The sequence below is a fragment of the Anomaloglossus baeobatrachus genome, chromosome 5 (genome assembly GCF_048569485.1).
Source record: "Anomaloglossus baeobatrachus isolate aAnoBae1 chromosome 5, aAnoBae1.hap1, whole genome shotgun sequence".
Classification (NCBI taxonomy): Eukaryota; Metazoa; Chordata; class Amphibia; order Anura; family Aromobatidae; genus Anomaloglossus; species Anomaloglossus baeobatrachus.
The window spans coordinates 50,355,116-50,376,322 of record NC_134357.1 but is presented as its reverse complement, the minus strand read 5'-3'; the positions used below and the strand labels follow the sequence as shown (position 1 = coordinate 50,376,322).

General features: G+C 45.8%; 1 protein-coding gene across 1 annotated transcript in view; it reads right to left on the bottom strand.

Moving 5' to 3' along the window:
• PPP2R2D (protein phosphatase 2 regulatory subunit Bdelta) overlaps positions 1-13,340 on the bottom strand; it is an 86,062-nt gene extending 72,722 nt beyond the window's left edge. Inside the window, exons 1-2 of the mRNA XM_075352259.1 lie at positions 13,150-13,340; positions 12,994-13,068 (exon numbers count right to left, since the gene is read on the bottom strand). Coding sequence (XP_075208374.1) covers positions 12,994-13,068; positions 13,150-13,156 — 82 coding nt within the window. The 5' untranslated portion in view covers positions 13,157-13,340. The remainder of the gene's footprint in view (positions 1-12,993; positions 13,069-13,149) is intronic.
• Between the last annotated feature and the right edge of the window lie 7,867 nt (positions 13,341-21,207).

The following is a 21,207-nucleotide window of genomic DNA, read 5'->3' as shown; positions in this document are numbered from 1 at the left end:
ATTTTGTTGTCCTCATAATCTCTTAAGTCTCGGACAAATTTTTTTTCTTTAAATGTGGCAATTGTATCTTCTAAGGTCGTGATTTTGGCATTTATCTGGTCTCTCATATTTTTATATACTTCCAAGTTGTTGTATTGGACAAGAGAGATTTCTATTTCTTTAATTTTTGTTTCCAAATTTGATATTTTATTTTGTTCTTCCTCCACAATCAATTGAATAAGTTTTTTAGAACAATCCGATAGAATTATGTCCCATTTTCCAACAAAATCTTGATTGAACTCCACTGTGGGTCTTCTGTTTAGGCGGAGTCCCCTGGGGATCATGCTTCTGTCGAGATAAGCTTGTAAAGTCTTACTGTCCCACCAGGTGCGAATTCTCGCCATCATAATTTTTTCCAATTCCCACATGAGTTGATTTAGTTCAGCATGCGTTTCTGCAGGAGTGTCATGTTTGTTTAAAGAAAAAATCTTAGCAGCTCTCTCCATTCTAATTTGGTCAGACATAGAGAAATTTCCATGATTTTGTATGTCATCAACATTATTGATCTGGTTTTCCATTTTTTGTTAGGAACAGTAAGTCATATAACACATCATATATAGGAGAACTAATCTTCTTTGTTATATTGCAGTCCAAGTATGGAAATATGTGTGACTTACTTGAAGTTCCTGGTTAGAACAATCAGGGAGCACGGATGGAGTGGTTCACGGTAGGAAGTAACAGAGATTTTCCGGCTCACCTAATCTGGAAACAGCCCAGAAGCCATGGATGGTGCACGGAGAAGAAAGGAGTAGCCAGTCCTTGTAGCAATAGTAGAAAGAGAAATCACCAGCACTTGAATCCAGGCAAATTTCTTAAAATGAAAAAATTCTTTATTTTCTTGTCATTAAAAATCCATATAATGGTGGTTATGCCCTGTTTCAGAGAGGACGCGTTTCGAACGTCTAGTTCTTATTCAATCTCTACACCAACTAGTCAACGGATTGTTTAAAAAGGGGGCTAAACCCAACCACAATCAATGGTAACAAGGAGCATGGTGTCTGCAAAGAAATTAACTCTATAAGGTAAACTCGTTTACATTTCAATGTATGAATTTGAGAAATCTCCATATATATACATAACAAGTTTAATAGGCAAACATTATTTCATTCCTTTTGTTCAAACCCTGGGGAAATCTTGTACCCATTAAAAAAATACATTTTATTTCTCTTTGAAATACATACATACATACATATATATATATATGTATGTGTATATGTATGTGTATATATATATATATATATATATATATATATATATATATATATATATATATATATATATATATATATATATATATATATATATGTATGTATATATATATGTATATATATATATATACACACACACACACACACACATATATACATACACATATATACATACATACATATACATACACATACACACATATACACACATATATACATACTATATATAAAGACCTAATATGTGTGTATATATACACACACACATAGTATGATAGATAGATTATATATATATATATACACACATACATATACACACACACACACATACATACATATATACACACATACATACATATATTATATATACACATACATATATATATTATATATACACATACACATACATATACATACATACACACACAGTGGAACCTTGGTTTATCCGGTTTGTGAGTATTTTGCTATACGAGCAAAGCTTGCTGTAAGTTTGTAGCTCAGTTTATGAGCAAGCTTTGCCGTACAAGCAAATTCTCACCGCACACACTTCCAGTTCCATACCTTAACCGTGCTCTGACCCGATCTTGCAGCCCACAAAAACACACATTATGCTCACCTTACCTTCCCGTCCCCTCGCCGGCCTCCCGGTTCTTGTACTTTGCCGGTATAGGCTGTGTATCGGGTAACCATTGCGACCGCTGCTGGAGCTTCCGCTGTCAGCCGCTACTCAAAGGCAGTGCACTGGCCAATCAGAGGCAAGCGGCTCCTGCCTTTGACATAAGCGCTTTGGCAGCAGAAGCTCCGGCATCGGTTGCAATGGTTACCCGATACACATCCTGTAGCGGCGAACTACAAGAACCATGAGGCCAGCAATGGAACGGAAGGTAAGCATAATATGTGTGTGTGATGGCACAATAGGGGAGCAGGAGGGGACATTGAACAGGTTGTGGAACAAATTGTCTGAGCTTGCATTATTTCTTATAGGAAATCTTGCTTTGCTAGACGAGTAACTTGGTTTACAAGCACACTGCCAGAATGGATTGTTCTCGTAAGCCAAGGTTCCACTGTATATCCCAATCAATGGAATTGAGCCAATTGGAGAAAGTACCCAGTTTAAAATTAAACAAAATCCATTGAAAGGTTCTACAGTATTTAAGGCTACGGAGCACTCAACTGCGGTGTTGACAGGGCCTGAGAAGTACAGAAAAATTATTTTGACAAGTTTCTTCCAGATACTTAAGCTCTAAAAGCCTACAGATTTACTTGCATATCCTTAAGATAGCTGTGTAGAGTGCACAAAAGAGGTCAGACCGCACTCTCCGAAGTATACCAAATTATCTTATTTGTTAAAGGTGCATAGTAAAAAAGCAGGAGAGGAGCTAGGTGCAGGCACCCTACAGGACGATGGCCGTTTCGCGTCTAATTACGCTTCGACAGGTCCAAATGGACCTGTCGAAACGCAATTAGATTTCTTTATCTGACCGGACGTGCACCTCTGAGCAGACATCACGGAGTACATGATCTGATCCTCACTCCTGTGCTTTTTTTGCGACACCCTATCAAGGTAGCGCTTGGTGGTGTGGGACTTTTTTCTTCTCTGTTTTTGCTGCATATCCTTAAGAAAGGCCTCAAGAATCAGATAGCTGGGGGACTAATCGCTGTACCTCCTTCATACAGTCTTGTACCGTAGCGGTGGAGCCTGGTAATACAACTCATTCGCAATATCAGGCACAGCCACTATTAAAAGTATTGGGCTTGGTAAATAATGAAGGATCTCCCTTTAGCTGCTCAGTGGGGATGCAGGGGGTCAGATCCCTACCAAATGCATAATGATGACCTATCCTAAAAGGAGATAGAAAACATTGCCAAACCATTCTTGAAAATACATAAAATGGGCGCGAAAAGGAAGAGCAAGGAGAATAGAAGAGACCACCACTTTTTTAGAATAAGAAGTGAGGGGGCTCCTCCGTCGGTCACAGTGAAAAGCAGTAACAAGTCCGGGATACTCATCTACTTATGACACGATAAGGCTATTATCTCAGCTACGTTGAAGGTAGTCTCATTCTACCAAAATGCCGTTGTGCACAATTCTATGGCACTACCATTTTCTAAACTGGAGCAGAAAAATATAAATAATTTAAATTAAGTCCCCCTTCCCCCTCCAAAAGGAAACATAAAAAAAGGGGGGGGGGGTGCGCTCCAGTACTGCATTATATAGTCTTAATATCTGGCTCCTTTGACGCCCGGCCACAGGCAGAGCTTTCAGTGGAGTACCAATGAGACAGCGACGCAGGACTCCAGCAGGTTGTCATGACAACCCGTCAGCACCACAATTTAAATGCCACAGTCAGTAGTTGACAAAGGCATTTATGGAGTTAACAGCAGAACTCAAGAGCTGGCTGTGGCCGCTGAGGTCGGAGGCAGTTACAGGGTTTGCTACGCCATTTGGAGCGGGTTCAGCACCTGAGCCAGTTGCACACCCTTGCTCCATGAATTCATAGTACACCGTAGGGTTTGCATTATATTGCAAGTACAAAAAAAAAAAAAAAAAAAACCCCCACACATTTTAAGAGAGTCCCTGTTCTCTGTTTTGGGTGCATCTATAGACAATGTCAGTGGGATCTGACCTGCAGTACCCAAAAACTGCCACTACACGGTGCACTGAGTGATGTTACAGCTCTGTACATTGTGAAGATGCAGCGGCCGCTGGAGCTGAAGACATCTGGGTTGTGGACAGCAATGATCACATAGGGATGACTTTATCCAAGGGCAGTTCATCAATGTAAGTTATGGACAACCTGTTCCCAACATGCTCAAGCATTGGATATTGTGTGGCATATTAGCAGAGCTTTTTAAAGGCCACTCACATATCAGCATTAGTAAGACAAAACCGAGAGTGGGTCCAAATATGGACCAGGTACAAATAGTGCACTCTTTGTTTTAGCTTACAAATACTGATGTGAAATGCTGCCTTGGGAAGGAGGACATCAGGCGCCTCCAGATGTGACGCATGCAGATTGTACATTGTATGGAGATAAGGTGAAAACCCCATCCACTTCTATAGGTGCAGGAACCATGCTGCAAACCCAGAGGGGAAATTCACCCCAGGCCTGGATTATGCAAACGCAGCTTATTAATCACCATTTTTATTTAACAAGCGTTTTATTTGAGCGCATAAACCGGTAATTTTTAAATTCCTGATTTTTTATTTTTTTTTTAAACCTTTAGGCTACATTTCCTCAATCGGGATCAGTTGAGTTTTTGATGCTGCAGAGTTTTTGCACCATCTCCGCACCGTAGTTTGCCTTTTATATATTCTGTCTTTGACGCCGTTTTTTGTCTGTTTGGCATGCCAATATTTAAATAAAGCTGTTTTGACTTTGAAATATCCTGGTATTGACATCATTAGGTCCAGATTATATATTTTTTTTATGGTGCATTTCCATTGCGTCAACGCATCAAAAATCGCATGTGTCTTCCACCTGCATATTTTCCACATCTAATGCAAGTCTATGGGGAAAATCCACTCGGACTAATGCGGGCTTCACACGGTACGATCTATCATGCGATTGCATGAGCGATCGCACCCGCCCCCATCGTTTGTGCGTCGTGGGCAATTAGTTGCCCATGGCGCACAAAGTCGTTAACCCAGTCACACACACTTACCTGCTGAGCAACGTCACTGTGGGTGGCGAACATCCACTTCCTGAAGGGGGAGAGACGTTCGGCATCACACAGCGGCCAGTCAATAGAAGCGGAGGGGCGGAGATGAGCGGGACGTAACATCCCGCCCACCTCCTTCCTTCCGCATTGCCGGCGGGAGCCGCGGGACGCAGGTAAGCTGTGTTCATCGTTCCCGGGGTGTCCCACGGAGCGCTGTGTGCTGCCCCGGGTACGATGAACAACCGGCACCATGAAACAAACAATTTTTTTAAAAATAAGCGACGTGTACACGACTCACGATTCGTGACAGATTCTGCGTCGCTCGAAGGTGTCACATGAAACGACGTCGCAAACGATGCCGGATGTGCGTCACGAAAACAGACACACCCACCCCGCGCCCACACCCCCCCCACCGATGCATTGCGCGATAGCTCGTCTCGTGTGATGAACGCATAAGTGAGTACCCGTAAGAGAAATTAACAACACACAGATCAGTTTATACTGAGTATAAAGAAGCCCAGGGGTAGGTGATGAACACTGATCGTGGGAACATACCTTTAGAGGAGTAAGAAAAAAAAAATAATATACAAGATTCCATACCCAGTACTTACTGGGTTTGGGAAAAAAAGAAAAAAAAAAACCAAAAAAACACCTTGATGTATATGGTGTGGGGCATTTTATAGAGGTCTAAACTTGGAAAACCCTGTAATCTAAGGCTGCTTTCACACATCCATTTTTTGCCGTGTGGCACAATCTGGTAAAAACCGGAAAGAACGGATCCGGCGAGTGTTGCCGCCGGATCTGTTCTTTCCCCCATAGACTTGTATTAGTGCCGGATTGTACCACATGGTCTTGCGTTGCATCCGGCTTTTGCCAGATCCGGCGACCGGATGTAACGCTGCTTGCAGCGTTTGTCTCCGGTGAAAAAACGTAAACCGCCGTATGACGGCGCCAACAATGAAAGCCTATGGGCGCCGGATCCGTCATCATTCGGCATATGACGGAATCCAACGACTGATCCGTTTTTTTCAACTGCGCATGCTCAGTAGCACAACAGATCCGTCAAAAAACCGGGAGGAACAAAATGGAAAAAAAAAACTGATGCAGCGGATCCGTTGCATCAGTTTTTTGCCGGACGGCAAAAAGCGGATGTGTGAAAGCAGCCTAAGAAAAAGACTGATGGCACATCCTATGCTTAAAGGGAACCTGTCATCAGAAATTTAGCTATAAAGCTAAAAGTTCCCCCCTCTGCAGCTCCTGGGCTGCATTCTAGGAAGCTTCCTATACTTCTTGTGGCCCCTTTTATACCAAAATAAACACTTTGTAAACTTGTACCTTTTCTTATGCAAATTTCTTAAATCTTCCATGGGGGCGGGCTGCCTGGGGTCCGTTGCTGTCCTCCTGCCGATTTTACGCCGCCCCCGAACGCTGAATTTCAAAGCTCAGGACGCTGCCCCTGGGTGCCCATGGTCCCGCGCATGCGCTGTTCCACTGTAGCGGTGCCGTGCACTGTGTGCACGTGTGACCGCTGGTGACGCTTTGCGCGGGCACGAGGTTATGGGCGGCGCTGTGAGTGTCATCAGCAAGTGCCGCCCATAACCTCGTGACCGCACTTTCCCCTATTACTCCAGCGTTATGCGCAAGCGCTCGCTGGCCAGATGACCGGACGTCACCTCTTTCCCATCCTGCTCAGCAGCAGGTGACGTCCGGTCATCTGGCCAGCGAGCGCTTGCGCATAACGCTGGAGTAATAGGGGAAAGTGCGGTCACGAGGTTATGGGCGGCACTTGCTGATGACACTCACAGCGCCGCCCATAACCTCGTGCCCGCGCAAAGCGTCACCAGCGGTCACACAGTGCACGGCACCGCTACAGTGGAACAGCGCATGCACGGGACCACGGGCACCCAGGGGCGGCGTCCTGAGCTTTGAAATTCAGCGTTCGGGGGCGGCGTAAAATCGGCAGGAGGACAGCAACGGACCCCAGACAGCCCGCCCCATGGAAGATTTACGAAATTTGCATACGAAAAGGTACAAGTTTACAAAGTGTTTATTTTGGTATAAAAGGGGCCACAAGAACTATAGGAAGCTTCCTAGAATGCAGCCCAGGAGCTGCAGAGGGGGGAACTTTTAGGTTTATAGCTAAATTTCTGATGACAGGTTCCCTTTAATGTGAACAGGCGAAAACTGAATATGAAACATGGTAACAAAAAGAAGACAGTTGCACTCGGCACTGCTAATATATGTGGAGTAATGAATATGGGAATATAGACATGCATTACTGCTATGAATAAACATGTAAAAATTGAGATCCTTCGCACACAAAAATGGCCAGATTTTGAGATCCCAACAGCCATGCAGTAATGCATGTCTATATTCCCATAATCATTGTTCCACATATATTAGCACTACAGAGTGCAGCTGTCTCCTTTTTGTTATTATGTTTCATATTCAGTTTGCACCTGTTCACATTAGAATGATAGGAAGTGCAATCAGTCTTTTTCTTAGATTACAGGGTTATGCCTTCTGTTTGAGCACTCCTGCTCTTCAGCCTCATGAGATTTTAATTCTCCATTTGCAGGTTCCTGTCCACCCATAAACATTTTTTTTTTTTTTTACCCAAACAGGCATTAGTTTGATAGGGACCCAACAAAAATGAGGTCACCTTGCCATTGGCTGTTGGGCTCACACAAAATCTGGCCATTTTTGTGTGCCAAGTATCTCCATTGTTTCATGTTTTTCACAGCACTAATGCATGTCTATATTCCCATATGCATTGTTCCACATATCTTAGCACCGCAGCGTGCAACAGTCTCCTTTTTGTAAACTTGGAAAACATTTGGTAGTACATCAAAAGATATATATATTTAAAAAAAAAAAAAAAAAAGCCACTAAACATTCCAAAAAAACTTTTAAATTTAAGATTGAATGGCGGGTGAAACCAAACTAAGGGTATGTGCACACGATCAGAACATGCTGTGTCCTGGACGTAGCATGTCCTCTCCTGCGGGGTCGCGAGTGCTGTCCAAAGACCGCAATGGTCCGTGCCTAAGATCAGGGTTTGGGCCACTGTGGACTTTAGCTTAATTCTTCCTGTAGAGAACACTGCATCGTCGCAGAATAAATTGACATGCTGCGGCTCAGGAAGCTGCACTGCATGTTCATTTATGCTGCAAAGAAAAGAAGCACAGTCGGCAGATTTCTATAAAAGCCATTCACTGTGCTTGTACTGTACAACGCAGCATTTTGGACACTGTGTGCTATTCCTGATCGGGTGAACGTACCTGTCAGGCTTTGTGCATACACAGCATTTTTATCGCTGTGTGCATTTTTAAGTGCAGTTATGTCACAAAACTGCTTCAAATCCTTATGCCAGCAAAGTCAATGAGAATCCTGAAGTTTTGCACACATCGTTTTTTTTCCCCTTGCAGTTTATTTTCTGCTGAAAATCTGCATGACAATTCTTTCCGAATTTTTTCCTGTGCACTAACAAGGCAAAAATGCAGCTTTTTTCTGCAGATTGGGTGCAAAACTTTCTGCAACCAAATACTCAGCGTGCGCACATAGTCACGACAGTAATCTGCCCAGTGACAAACACCATGAATAATATATATATATTTTTTTTTATAACTCCTGCAATAAAAGGTATACTTCGTAGCACATATTCCACTATTTCACACCGGGCTGCAGCACTTTATTACAGCAAATGACGGACAAAAATAAGATAACACACTGTGTGAAACCACTCACAAGCCAAATATCATCACAGATCAAGCAAAGGTTCCCAACCGTTGTCCTATGTAAACACATGCAGAGACTGATCAGGGATAAAGTGCTTGTTTGCCATTGATTGCATCTTTTAGAATTTACTAACAAGTAGAAGTTGTCGGCCGTCTTCCCCTAGTGTGAACAGGTATCTGTAGCGATTGGTAATAGAAACAAGAGACTGGTTGTGCACAGGAATGGTGAAAGGAGAGTACTGGGACCTTATGTGACTGGAGCCTCATGTGCACTGCCGCTCTATTCTTTGTGAATGGGGTGGGGGGGGGGGGCACGGACACAGAAGCTTAAAGACAGTTTTGTCCAGCAGTCCTGGGCACAATAAATGGAGAGACTGAAATGTACGAATTTTCGCCTTTTTTTTTTTGCTCTAGTCTTAATTTTTAGCTGTGGATCCACTTAGTAACTTGTTGGGGATTTCTTGAATATTGAGACTGAAGATCTACAGCGTATTTGCTACAGGAGTATACACCCCAACTGCTTATTACTGATTGCACAGAGCATAGGACCATCAGTCTGGAAGCGCACATCGGGATTTAAGCATGGAACTATTTTCCCCATGGAGATTAGACTTACACTTTGTATTTTTGCCTACTGCTGTATTATGTGTGCAGCGTATACATTCAGCGCAGGTGCAGATTTATGGACATAGGGTGTCCACGAAAATGGAATGGAGGAAAAAAAAAATAAATTAATATAATATAATATAATATAATATAATATAATATATATATATATATATATATATATATATAATTTTTTTTTTTTTTTTTTTTTTTTTAAATGGTGCATTTGATTTAATGAAACTCCTCCACTCTGCTAGTACTTCAAATTGCAAACGATTCTACATATAGAAAACCATCATGTGTGAATTCTGCCATACAGGGTTTCTGATCTTGTTGAGCAGGAGTGCACCACTTCTCTGCCTCCCAAGTAAGACTATGGGCGCACTGAGCGTTTTTCGTGCTTTTTTCATTTTTTTCAAAACTGCATGACTTTGCCTACCCAGCAAACTCTATGACTTAATTTTTGCTGTCCACACAACTTTTTTTTTTTTTAACTCAGTTTAAGAAAAAAAAAAAAAAAGGGACATCAATTCTTCCCTGCGTTTTTCACTCATGCAATGCATTGGAAAAACGCAGCCCAAAACGCACTGAGACGCAGCGTAAAAAAACCCCACGGTGCGCACATAGCCTAAGGGTCTGTACACACCTTAAAGGGAACCGGTCACCAGTTTTCGGCCCTATAAGCTGCGGCCATCACCAGTGAGCTCTTGTATACAGCATGTTAGGATGCTGTATACAAGAGCCCAGGCCGCTGTATAGAACAAACACTTTATAATACTCACCTAAACAGGTCGCTGCAGTAGATGTGGCTCAGATGGGCGTCTTCGGCCTCCGGTGCAAGCGCCTCCTCTTTCGGCCATCTTCGTCCCCTTTCTGAAGCCTGTGTGCATGAGGCGTCTGCGTCACACACACTCACCGGTCCCGCGCAGGCGCACTACAATACTTTGACCTGCCCTGCTCTGGACCTGAATGCCGGTGAGTGTATGACGTCGGACGCGTCATGCACCCAGGCTTCAGGAGATTGAGGACAAAGATGGCCGAAAGAGGAGGCACCGGAGGACGAAGACGCCCATCTGAGAAACATCCACCGCAGCGACCAGTTTAGGTAAGCATTATAAAGTGTTTATGTTCTACACAGCGGCCTGGGCTCTTATATATACAGCATTCTAACATGCTGTATAAGAGCCCGGTGGTGGTGGCCGCAGCTTACTGGTGACAGGTTCCCTTTAAAAGGGGTGGTCTCTGCAATAGTGACCACATCTCTGTAAAACTGATAGGGAAGGCTTTTGTCAAATACCTTGTTCAGTCAATTCTGCCTCCGAGTGGCGCTATTGCGGTCCGCTCATCCCCATGAAGTGACCCCCGGCTCCGTGACCTCTGCGATCCGGTGATGCCACGTCAACTTTCAGTTGACCTGACATCACCAAGCCCGGCCCCAGTCTTCCTGAGTGACTGGCTGTGGACGTCGTTTCACTGCTCATCACAGCCCAGCATCTCGCGTGCCCTCTCCTTCACTGCAGAGCACCGCAAGCAGGAGCGATGCTGGGCTGTGACGAGTGGTGAAACTCCATACACAGGCCAGGCACTCAGGAAGACTGGGGCCGGCTTCGGTGATATCGAGTCAACTGGAAGTTGACGTGACATCACCGGATCTAAGAGGTGACGGAGCCCGGGGGTCACTTCATGGGGATGAGCGGACCCCAATAGTGTCACTCACAGGCAGAATTGGCTGAACAAGGTAAGGTATTCAGAAAAAGCCTTCCCTATCAGTTTTATAGAGATGTGGCCATTGTTGCAGAATAGTGACCACCTCTAAGTTTCTGCTGCAGAAATGTCTTCATCTCTCGGCCGGAAAAACACTGAGTGAAAGAAGAAGAGAGAAAAAAAAAAAATAAAAAAAAAAGCACCTATTTTTTATTTTTATCATTTCTTTTTAAAACATGCTGCGGATTTTTCCCCACTCATTAATTAGTATGGGTGAAATCTACAGCAAAAATGCAAAAAGAATTGACAGGGCACCCTGGAGCCATGAGACTTCAGGAATCTCATTCACTTTGATGAAACAAATCTGCGCATCAAAACCCCCCCAAAAAAATGCAACGTGTGCACAAGCCCTAACAGGTACACAGTGGTGGTGAAGGGTGCACTCTGAGGCAGCAGTGTAGAAGCACAGAGCTGGCCTGCAAGCTCTACTGGAAGGAACCTGTAAGCTCTGCGCTCCTTGCCCAACACCGAGCACTGCTGATACAATGCAGCACAGGCTGATAAGGGCCACATGAAATAGACAAAATGAAAAAAAATATTCTATTTATGATTTTAATATATATAAAAATTGCAACATTTACGCCTCTAATAGGTGTATTTAGAGCTGGCATGAATTTTCCTAGTCCACTGCCCCCGCCTGCCTGCAGCCATATATCCCCCCCGCCTGCCTGCAGCCATATATCCCCCCCCCGCCTGCCGCCATATATCTCCCCCCCGCCTGCCGCCATATATCTCCCCCCCGCCTGCCGCCATATATCTCCCCCCCGCCTGCCTGCAGCCATATATTCCCCCCCCGCCTGCCGCCATATATTCCCCCCCCCGCCTGCCGCCATATATTCCCCCCCCCGCCTGCCGCCATATATTCCCCCCCCGCCTGCCGCCATATATTCCCCCCCCCGCCTGCCGCCATATATTCCCCCCCGCCTGCCGCCATATATCCCCCCCCCGCCTGCCGCCATATATACCCCTGCAGCACTATATCCCCCCTTTCCCCCCTGCAGCACTATATCCCCACATCCCCCTTCAGCAGCACTATCCCCACATCCCCCTTCAGCAGCACTATCCCCCCCTTCAGCAGCACTATCCCCCCCTTCAGCAGCACTATCCCCCCCTTCAGCAGCACTATCCCCCCCTTCAGCAGCACTATCCCCCCCTTCAGCAGCACTATCCCCCCCTTCAGCAGCACTATCCCCCCCATCCCCCTTCAGCAGCACTATCCCCCCCATCCCCCTTCAGCAGCACTATCCCCCCCATCCCCCTTCAGCAGCACTATCCCCCCCATCCCCCTTCAGCAGCACTATCCCCCCCATCCCCCTTCAGAAGCACTATCCCCCCCATCCCCCTTCAGCAGCACTATCCCCCCCATCCCCCTTCAGCAGCACTATCCCCCCCATCCCCCTTCAGCAGCACTATCCCCCCCATCCCCCTTCAGCAGCACTATCCCCCCCATCCCCCTTCAGCAGCACTATCCCCCCCATCCCCCTTCAGCAGCACTATCCCCCCCATCCCCCTTCAGCAGCACTATCCCCCCCATCCCCCTTCAGCAGCACTATCCCCCCCATCCCCCTTCAGCAGCACTATCCCCCCCATCCCCCTTCAGCAGCACTATCCCCCCATCCCCCTTCAGCAGCACTATCCCCCATCCCCCTTCAGCAGCACTATCCCCCCATCCCCCTTCAGCAGCACTATCCCCCCATCCCCCTTCAGCAGCACTGTCCCCCCTATAGCACTATATCCCCCTGCAGCAGCACTGTCCCCCTTATCCCCCCTGCAGCACAGTCCTCGCCATCCTGCCTGCAGCACAATCCCCCTGCAGCAGCAGTGTCCCCCCAATCCCGCCTGCAGCAATATTCCCCCATCCTGCTTGCATCATGGTCCCCCTTATCCCCCCTGCAGCTCAGTCCCCTCCATCCCCACTGCAGCACAGTCCCCCTGTAGGCTGTTGTCCCCCCCCATCCCCCCTGCAGTACGGTACCCACCTTCGGCCACATCCTCGTCTATGGCACCTTTGACTTGGGAGAAACACCACTGGAAATCGTTCCCTCCGCCCACTCCTGCAAGAGAAGAGGAGAGCCGGTGAGGAGGCCGCGGGTCACCAGCAGCAGGCCGCAGCCTCCCTGCCTCCCTCCATGTACCTGCCATGGCTTCCCTCTAGGAGCAGGCCTCCCAATCCGGGCGTCGCTGACAAGGAGGCGGAGGCCGGGGAGGCTGCGCCCGTCACACTCTCCCCCTCCTGAGGAAGCGCCTCTGTGTGTCCGGGGCCGCTCCGGTGCCGGTGACTGGCGGGCAGGACGCGGTGCTCACGAGCCGCTCTCGGCTTCTCCGGGATGAGGTTTCAAAATGGCGCACATTGCTCGTCGACATGATTCGGTGACGTCATTTAACCCTCCTGCCGCCGGGCGCGGCACTGAGTCACACACAGGAGAAGCTTTCAGCTCCGGGCGGAAGCTCCGGCAGCGGGAGGGTTAAAAAGAGAGAAGCGAACACTACGGGAAATGTATGCGGGGTCCACTGTGCTCACACGGGGCTGCGGAACCACAAGTCTCAGCAGCGGGGCTGGATGCGACAACGGAGCGGTCACTCCATAATAACCAATCAGATTCCAGCTTTTATTATTCTGGTTCCTATCGGAGAATGAAAGCAGGCACCTGATTGGTTGATTTTAGAAAACTCCTTTGATTTGCCGTTCCTATGGGTTAGGGTGAACTATGTTAGGGGTGAGTGACTGGTGCTGTCATTATAGGGATATATGTATTATAGTATTATATGGGCACTGTATGGTGGTATTATATGGTGGTGTTATATTGGCACTGTATGGTGGTATATGGTGTTATATGGGCACTGTATGGTTTTATTATATGATAGTGTTATATGGGCACTATATGGTGGTATTATATGATGGTGTTATATGGGCACTATATGGTGGTATTATATGATGGTGTTATATGGGCACTGTATGGTGGTATATGGTGTTATATGGGCACAACATGGTGGTGTTTTATGGGCACTTTATGGTGGTATATGGTGTTATATGGGCACTGTATGGTGGTATGTTCTCCCCGTGTTTGCGTGGGTTTCCTCCGGGTACTCCGGTTTCCTCCCACATTCTAAAGACATACAGATAGGGACTCTAGATTGTGAGCCCCAATGGGGACAGTGTTGCCAATGTATGTAAAGTGCTATGGAATTAATGGCGCTATATAAATGAATAAAATTATTATTATTATTATTATTATTATTATTATTAGTATTATATGGTGTTATATGGGCACTATATGGTGGTATTATATGATGGTGTTATGGGCACTAAATGGTGGTATATGATAGTGTTATATGGGCACTATATGGTGGTATTATATGATGGTGTTATATGGGCACTATATGGTGGTATATGATGGTGTTATATGGGCACTGTATGGTGGTATATGGTGTTATATGGGCACAACATGGTGGTGTTTTATGGGCACTTTATGGTGGTATATGGTGTTATATGGGCACTGTATGGTGGAATTATATGGTGTTATATGGGCACTGTATGGTGGTATTATATGGTGTTATATGGGCACTAAATGGTGGTATATGATGGTGTTATATGGGCACTGTATGGTGGTATATGGTGTTATGGGCACAACATGGTGGTGTTTTATGGGCACTTTATGGTGGTATATGGTGTTATTTGGGCACTGTATGGTGGTATTATATGGTGTTATATGGGCACAATATGGTATATGGGCACTGTATTTTGGTATTCTATGGTGTTATATGGGCACAATATGGTGGTGTTATATGGGCACTGTATGGTGGTATATGGTGTTATATGGGCACTTTATGGTGGCATTTATTTAGATTAAAAGGTGTTGGTGTTTGAAAACTGTACACTATTACTTGGTGTTGGCGGCACGGTATAGCATTGTTATCTAGGCAGTTTTATGTGCTCAGTGTATATGGCAGTGTTTTTTGCATCTGTTGCTGACAGTAAGTTGCTCTTAAGTATAATGCATGCAGTGTTGGACAGTATATACCCTATAGAGGGAGGGGTGGGCACAGAAGGCGCCATACAGCGCAGCTTCAACAAGACACCACACCATTATTTATTAAAAAGTGCTGATCTGTAATTTACATCTGGATCTCTCAAGATATTAAATGGATAAAAATCGCACAGTGCCCTCTGCATTCTCAAGAACACAGGGATTTTTAATTTTAAAGTTTAGAGTTCTTTGCCTCAGATGGAGCAGCCACAGAGCAGCGCATGCAAGTCCTATAGCAAACTGCTGGCAAGCTCTCACTGTACCTACAAAACAGGCCACTAGTGATGAGCGGGCACTACCATGCTCAGGTGCTCTGTACTTGTAACAAGTGATGAGCGGGCATTACCATGCTCGGGTGCTCAGTACTCGTAACTAGTGATGAGCGGGCACTACCATGCTCAGGTGCTCTGTACTAGTAACTAGTGATGAGCGGGCACTACCATGCTCGGGTGCTCAGTACTTGTAACTAGTGATGAGCGGGCACTACCATGCTCAGGTGCTCTGTACTAGTAACTAGTGATGAGTGTGCACTACCATGCTCGGGTGCTCTGTACTCGTAACTAGTGATGAGCGAGCACTACCATGCTCAGGTGCTCTATACTTGTAACTAGTGATGAGCGGGCACTACCATGCTCGGGTGCTCTGTACTCGTAACCAGAGATGAGCGGGCACTACCATGCTCGGGTGCTCTGTACTCGTAACCAGAGATGAGCGGGCACTACCATGCTCGGGTGCTCTGTACTTGTAACAAGTGATGAGCGGGCACTACCATGTTCGGGTGCTCAGTACTTGTAACTAGTGATGAGTGGGCACTACAATGCTCAGGTGCTCGGTACTCGTAACTAGTGATGAGCGGGCACTACCATGCTCAGGTGCTCGGTACTCGTAACTAGTGATGAGCGGGCACTACCATGCTCAGGTGCTCGGTACTCGTAACTAGTGATGAGCGGGCACTACCATGCTCAGGTGCTCGGTACTCGTAACTAGTGATGAGCGGGCACTACCATGCTCGGGTGCTCAGTACTCGTAACTAGAGATGAGCGGGCACTACCATGCTCAGGTGCTCAGTACTCGTAACTAGTGATGAGTGAACACTACCATGCTCGGGTGCTCGGTACTCGTAACTATTGATGAGCGAGCACTACCATGCTCAGGTGCTCAGTACTCGTAACTAGTGATGAGCGGGCACTACCATGCTCGGGTGCTTGGTACTCGTAACTAGTGATGAGCGGGCACTACCATGCTCGGGTGCTCTGTACTCGTAACTAGTGATGAGTGGGCACTACCATGCTCGGGTGCTCTGTACTTGTAACTAGTGATGAGCGGGCACTACCATGCTCAGGTGCTCAGTACTCGTAACTAGTGATGAGTGGGCACTACCATGCTCGGGTGCTCTGTACTTGTAACTAGTGATGAGCGGGCACTACCATGCTCAGGCGCTCAGTACTTGTAACTAGTGATGAGTGGGCACTACCATGCTCAGGTGCTCGGTACTCGTAACTAGTGATGAGCGGGCACTACCATGCTCAGGTGCTCGGTACTCGTAACTAGTGATGAGCGGGCACTACCATGGGTACCATACCTACCCTTTGCAGCCCCCTAATCCTTACTATGACCATTTTGCAGCACAAAAGTTAGAGTCTCCATTTAAGTCTTGGAGGTCTGGGGTTAAGTCTGGGAACCAAACCATATTTTTAACTAAAGTTCGGCCAATCCTGGCGAACGCAAACATCCACAGGTCGGCTCCTTCCTAACCATCACGTAGTGCCAGTATATAACACCACCATACAGTGCCCATATAATAACACCATACAATGTCCAAATAATACCACCAAATAACAGCAGTATATAACACCACCATACAGTGCCCATATAATAACATCATACAATGTCAATATAATATCACCACTTAATAGCACCATACAGTGCTCAAATAATATCACTACATAATGCCAGTATATAACACCACTATACAGTGTCCATATAATACCACCACATAATAGCACCATACAGTGTTCAAACAATAGCACCACATAATGCCAGCATATAGCACCACCATATAGTACCCATATAATAACACCATACAATGTCCATATAATACCACCACTTAGCATCATGAGTTCTCAAATAATACCACCCAATAATGCCAATATATAACATCACTATACAGTGCCCATATAATACCACCACATAATAGCAGCATACAGTGTTCAAATAATACCACTACATAACGCCAGTATATAACACCAGCATACAGTGCACATGTAATAACACCATACAATTTCCATATAATATCACCACATAATAGCACCATGTAGTGCTCAAATAATACCACCAGATAACGCCAGTATATAACACCACCATACAGTACCCATACAATAACACCATACAGTGCCCATATAATACCCCCACATCACAAAATTCGGCCTCAACTGCAGGTCCTTGACCAGAACGAATGTCTTCTAGAAGATAGGAGGCAGTTTTCTCAGCGCAGGAGACGTTCTGGAGCTCATAGATGTGTGAATTTGGCTTTATAATTGGTGTTTCTCAGCTCCTTTGTTTCCACCACACCTGCAGCGCTGCAGCCAATCACTGGCTCGGCATATGTGGTATCCGCATATGGTATATGACCACTGAGGCCAGTGATTGGCTGCAGCGGTCACAAGAATGATTCACCTGACGTCAATGCTGAATTACAAGCAGTGATCACCAAATCTGCGGCGTTGACTCTGGGGGAGGCTTGAGCTGATGAGTGATTTTTATTTTTTTATTATTTAATGTAATTTCTTGCTTTTAGCCCAACATAAAACACAATAGAAATGAGATCAGCCTTTTATTACAGATGCAGAAATCTCGCCGAGCAATTTTGTAGCTGCACTTTTCTGTCTGCGTGCTCTTCTGTCTGCGCGCTCTTCCGTCTGCGCGCTCTTCCGTCTGCGCGCTCTTCCGTCTGCGCGCTCTTCCGTCTGCGTGCTTTTCTGTCTGCGTTCTTTGAGATTCTCCATCCATTAGTACATAACGGCACGGCCGCAAAACGTGCAGAATATTGTGCATTAATCACATCATGGCAGGCGACCAAGCTCCACCCGGATGATCAGGGATTACACAGCGCTGGCAGGAATGCAGGTAATCACGCAGGCTCCGGCCGCTGTCTGATCACCCGTCACACACATAAACCCACATATAGTGCATACCTCTCCGCACAAATAACCATATAGACGCAATAAATCCATAGTGAACACCGTCATATAAATGACCAGGTGCTCATAAACCACACGTGACTGGATAAGTACAAATCTCTGAAAGTGACGACTACGGCAAATATGCATCCAAGCATCATCTTTTATATGTGCCATATACAGTAGACCGCAAAAGTGAGTACACCCCTCACATTTTTGTAAAATGTTTTCATGAGAAAACACTGAAGAAATTTGATACAATGTACAGTGTCAGTGTGCAGCTTGTATAACAGTCTAAGGCTATGTGCGCACGTTGCGTAAATACATGCAGTTACGCTGCGCTTTGTAGCGCAGCGTAACTGCATGCGTTCTGCGTCCCCTGCACAGTCTATGGAGATTGTGCAGGGGCCGTGCGCACGTGGCGTTTTAGAGCACTGCGTTCTAAGAAGTGACATGTCACTTCTTCCGTGCGCTTTCCCGGCAGCTCCTGCTCTGTCTATGGGAGGAGCTGCAGGCAGAGCGCATGGAATCGGCTTTTTTTTTTTTTCACTACGGACATTTTCTGCAGCGATTTAAAGCGCACATGTGCTCTTCAGATCGCTGCAGAAATTTCTGCAGTGACTGTACGCAACGTGCGCACATAGCCTAAATGTGGTGCCCTCTAAATAACTCAACACACAGCCTTAAAGACGACCAACCACCAGGATTTTTCAATCTAATATATAAAGCTGTGTATGTGTGTGTGTATATGTATATATGAATATGTGTGTGTGTGTGTGTGTGTGTGTGTGTATGTATGTGTGTGTATGTCCGGGATTGGCATCTGCACCGTCGCCGCTACAGCCACAAAATTTTGCACACTCACACTTCTGGACCCCGAGAGCGTCATAGGCTATGTTTTGAGGGGAAATTTTAACCCCGCGCTTTATAGTTACTCACCAAAAAACCTGCCTCGATTAAAGCGAATGGAGCTGGGAGCCACAGTGCAGCCAGAACTTCAGAAGAATGCGCAGCCACGCCCTTATATGGAATGTTGGCGTGTCACAATGCAGCCAGGGAAAGAGACAGACACAGACAGGGAAAGAGGCAGACACAGACAGGGTAAGAAACAGACATAGACAGGGTAAGAGACAGACACAGACAAAGAGACAAACTGACAGGGAAAGAGACAGACAGGGAAAGAGAGACAGGTAAAGAGACAGACAAAGAGACAGAGACAGACACAGGGAAACAGACAGACAGGGAAAGAGAGGGAAAGAGACAGACAGGTTAAAAGACAGACCAAGACAGGTAAAGAGACAGACACAGGGAAAGAGAGAGAAAGAGACAGACAGGTTAAGAGACAGACACAGACAGGTAAAGAGACAGACAGACAAAGAGACAGAGACAGACACAGGGAAACAGACAGACAGGGAAAGAGACAGACGCAGGGAAAGAGACAGACAGGGAAAGACAGAGAAAGAGAGAGACAGGTTAAGAAACAGACACAGACAGGTAAAGAGACAGACAAAGAGACAGAGACAGACACAGGGAAACAGACAGACAGGGAAAGAGAGGGAAAGAGACAGGCAGGGTAAAAGACAGACAAAGACAGGTAAAGAGACAAACAAACAGAGGGAAAGAGACAGACAGGGAAAGAGAGGGAAAGAGACAGACAGGGAAAGAGAGGGAAAGAGACACAGGGAAGGAGACAGAAAGGGAGAGACACCGGGAAAGAGAGGGAAAGAGACAGAAAGGGAAATAGACAGACAGGGAAAGTGACAGATAGACGGAGAAAGAGACAGACAGACAAAGAGATAGAGAAAGATATACACAGAGGGGGAGACATACATTATAATTACATTTCTATCTATTTGTTTTGTGGTTTTTGTGTGCAGAATACATTTTTGTTAATACATTCTATTTTATTAACAGCAGTTATTAACCCGGGCGAAGCCGGGTAGTACAGCTAGTATGAACTAAATGCAGTGCTATACTGGTACTAAGATGGTGAATCCAGGCATATCTGATATAGAAAGATCGGATGCTCGGTTGCAGAAATATCTTTACTCAAAGTTGCGGAAATGCCCTGCATTTTGATTGACAGGTGCAACAGGGGCGGGTCTTTGTGTGTCAAGTCCTCGCTGTAACGTCGTCCTCCTCCTCCAGCGTCCTCTATGGCGTGACCCCTTTTTTTTATCTGAATCTGTCGCCACCATTGCTGTTGTTGGCGGCGTTTGTGCATTGACACAGTGATTCTGTCTTCATTAAAATGGCCCGCAGTCCGTGCCTGCACATACCGCGATCTCCAGTGGCATAATTTCTTCTATTAATTCAGATTTGTCCATGGACATTTTTTTAAAAGGGAATCTGGCACCAAGTTTTTGGTATGTAATCTGAGAGCACCATGATGTAAGGACAGTGATCCTAATTCCAGCAATGTATCACTTATTGGGCTGCTTGCTGCCGTTTTGATAAAATCCCAGTTTTATCTGTTGTAGAGTGTAACTTCTGTGCCGGCTTCTGCTTGCTGGCATCAGTATTGTTGTGGGTGATGCTTGATTTTTATACATGTTGTCCTACTCCAAGCTGTATAGGCTGAGAGCCAACTACCAATTAAGTAAATCCGGTGATGTGCATCTCTGTAATGAGGAGGGGTGTGCTGTAATGACATCAACACCCTATATAAGGGGGGCTTAATTATTAGGCAACTTCCTTTCCTTTGGCAAAATGGGTCAGAAGAGAGATTTGACGGGCTCTGAAAAGTCCAAAATTGTGAGATGTCTTGCAGAGGGATGTAGCAGTCTTGAATTTGACAAAACTTTTGAAGCGTGATCACCGAACAATCAAGCGTTTCATGGCAAATAGCCAACAGGGCCGCAAGAAGCGTGCTGGCAAAAAAGGCGCAAAAAAACGGCCCTAAAATCCTCTAAAATACAACTTGCCTAATAATTCTGCACACGGTGTATATAAACCCCAGAGTCAGCTCTCACTGCCAGTCAATATT